The 2,415-nt window shown below is 51.5% G+C and overlaps 1 protein-coding gene across 1 annotated transcript in view; it reads left to right on the top strand.

Moving 5' to 3' along the window:
- Positions 1-2,415, top strand: part of SORL1 (sortilin-related receptor, L(DLR class) A repeats containing) — a gene marked incomplete at its 3' end in the record, with an annotated part of 31,472 nt that overhangs the window by 3,554 nt on the left and 25,503 nt on the right. The window contains exons 6-7 of the mRNA XM_009075204.1: positions 1,221-1,322; positions 2,067-2,236. Coding sequence (XP_009073452.1) covers positions 1,221-1,322; positions 2,067-2,236 — 272 coding nt within the window. The remainder of the gene's footprint in view (positions 1-1,220; positions 1,323-2,066; positions 2,237-2,415) is intronic.

The following is a 2,415-nucleotide window of genomic DNA, read 5'->3' as shown; positions in this document are numbered from 1 at the left end:
GAAAGAGTCCTGATCCTTCTAGAATTTAAAGAGCTGCTTTCTTTTTAGAAGATGCTAGCATTGCTTTGCTCCCCTGCAGCTGCCATGGGGTGATTTAAGAGGGAACTTTTCAATGTAGGGTGGCTGCTTGCAGAACCAGGGAGGGTTTCCTAGGCAGTAAGCAGCAAGTGGGCACAGTGGTGTGTCCAACACTGGCAGGGAACATGTTTGCAGAGCAATTTCAGTTTCTCAGAAGTCTCTCTTGCCAGGGAGTACAGCCTGTAACTCATAGGGCCTGGCCCCTTGGCACTGTGCCTGCTCTGTGGTTTGCAGCAGATTTTATCTAGGCTTGTTGGTAGCGTTGGGTGAAACACAGTGGGTGGTTTGTGTCTGTGCAGAGAAGCCACTAGGCTTGGGGGCAGCATCCTGAGAGCATGAGGTGGGTTTGAACTCAGTTTGGGGGCTCTTTGGAGCTGTGGATGGCTCAGGGGTCACTGGGGAAAGCATGTCCTGCTTTGTCCTGCAGCTCTAACGACTGGTGCTACACTAAACATCAATAAAATCATCCCTATCCCACACCAAGGCAAAGACTGATGGGAAACAGAGGCAGAGGGAGGCTGACCCAGCTACAAACCCCTGATTTGGAAAGGATATCCTCAGGTCTGGAATCAGGCACTTGCAGCAAACCTTGGTCACAGCAGGAGCAGCACTGGGGAGAGGACAGGCTGAGTGGAGGAGACGCCCAGGGCTCTGACTTCTGCTCCTTTCCGTGGGAGGCACAGTTGCTTAGGGATACAGAGCCTGGAAAAAAAAAACCAACAAACCAGGCCGCTTATTTTTGGAGCCTAAATCTGGGTTTAGGTTCTTCCCATTGCCATCCTGTAGGAAATAGGTTGCCCCCAGCTTCTTCCCTCTTTGGCTCTGTGCTGGTGCTTTTCATTTTGTGCAAATCGTTAAAAATAGGAAGGACAGGCTGCTCTGCAGAAAAAGGAGGAATTAAAACCAGCCTCCTTCCCCTGACCCAGCTGATGAGAAAGGGCAGTTTGTCTGCTTGCTGAGCACTGGCTGTGGCTATCTAAACCCTGATGCTCCCACCATCAGTCACCACACTTTGCACACAGGCCGGGAAGGGGAAGACCCAAGCACTGGATTATCCCTGCCTGAATTTTGGCCACTGCTGGAGCTGAAGGGGATTTGGGGGGTGAGAGCTGCTCCTAAACATGTCCCTCTGCTCTGCACAGCGTTTGCTTGGCAGCTCACAGCCACCCTCAGTCCAGCTCTGGGTTTCCTTCAACCGCAAGCCGATGCGCGTGGCACAGTTCGTAACCAAGCACCCAATTAAGGTAAGTGCTGCTTCCTGGGCAGGCTCCTCTCTCCCTCCCTTGCCAAGGACACCCTCCAGAGTCAGCAGCAGTTTGCTGCCTTTCACCAGCTGCTGCAGGAGTGGGAAGGGACCTGAGATGACCCTTGGTACTTGTACAGTCACTGACTTCCTCCAGCACTGGGATTGGAGGCTTTGGAGGAAATCCCAGATATACAGAGAGGGGCTGATCCCAGTGCTTTAGCTCTACTTTTGGGGACCTTACCTCTTCCCATGGTGTGGGGTGCAGGACACCAAGCATGTGCTGTCTCCATGGCCCATAGCATCCAATTCTCTGCTGTAGCATCCAACTCTCTGCAGGCTGAGGAAGCTCAGGAGACACACAGGGTTTGCAAAGAGTCTGTGATCCATGAACCAGATATGCTGTGGTGTCCCCAGGCTGGCAGGGATGAAGGAGGGGCACAAAAAGCAGGTCTTGGCATTTGGCAGAGCAGTGGGGTGCACTCCCAGCCTCAGTGGGGTCCAGGCAGAGAGATCATCACTGCTTGGCACTCAGCACTTCTCCTGGGAGACTTTGCCACGGGTTGTGCAAAGGAGAGGACAGGAATTACTGTGGGAGAAAGAAAAAAGGAAAAGCGAAGTGAAGATTTTCTACTTGCTGAGTGGAAAAAATATGAAAGTTTAGAGGGAAGAATAATTTCAGCTGGCTAAGAGGAAACTCTAAACCTGCCTGTGTGCACACACATATGTTATTTACATCCCCAAGGAATATTACGTTGCTGATGCCTCAGAGGATCAGGTGTTTGTGTGTGTCAGCCACGATAACAACCGTACCAACCTCTACATCTCGGAGGCAGAAGGTCTGAAGTTCTCCCTGTCTCTAGAAAATGTGCTCTACTACAGCCCAGGAGGAGCTGGAAGTGACACCTTGGTCAGGTAACATGGGACACACCTAATAGCTGTGGTAAATGAGAACACCAGTCTTTCATGCAGTGTGTAATCATAGAATCATAGAGTTTTAGGGGTTGGAATGGAGCTTGGAGATCACCTAGTCCCAATTCTCAGCTCTGGGCAGGGACACCTCCCACCAGAGCAGGTTGCTCAAGGCTCATCCA

This window comes from Acanthisitta chloris, unplaced genomic scaffold (assembly GCF_000695815.1).
Source record: "Acanthisitta chloris isolate BGI_N310 unplaced genomic scaffold, ASM69581v1 scaffold3145, whole genome shotgun sequence".
Classification (NCBI taxonomy): domain Eukaryota; kingdom Metazoa; phylum Chordata; class Aves; order Passeriformes; family Acanthisittidae; genus Acanthisitta; species Acanthisitta chloris.
Note: the sequence above shows the minus strand (reverse complement) of the source record. Positions and strands in the feature narration are given on the sequence as shown.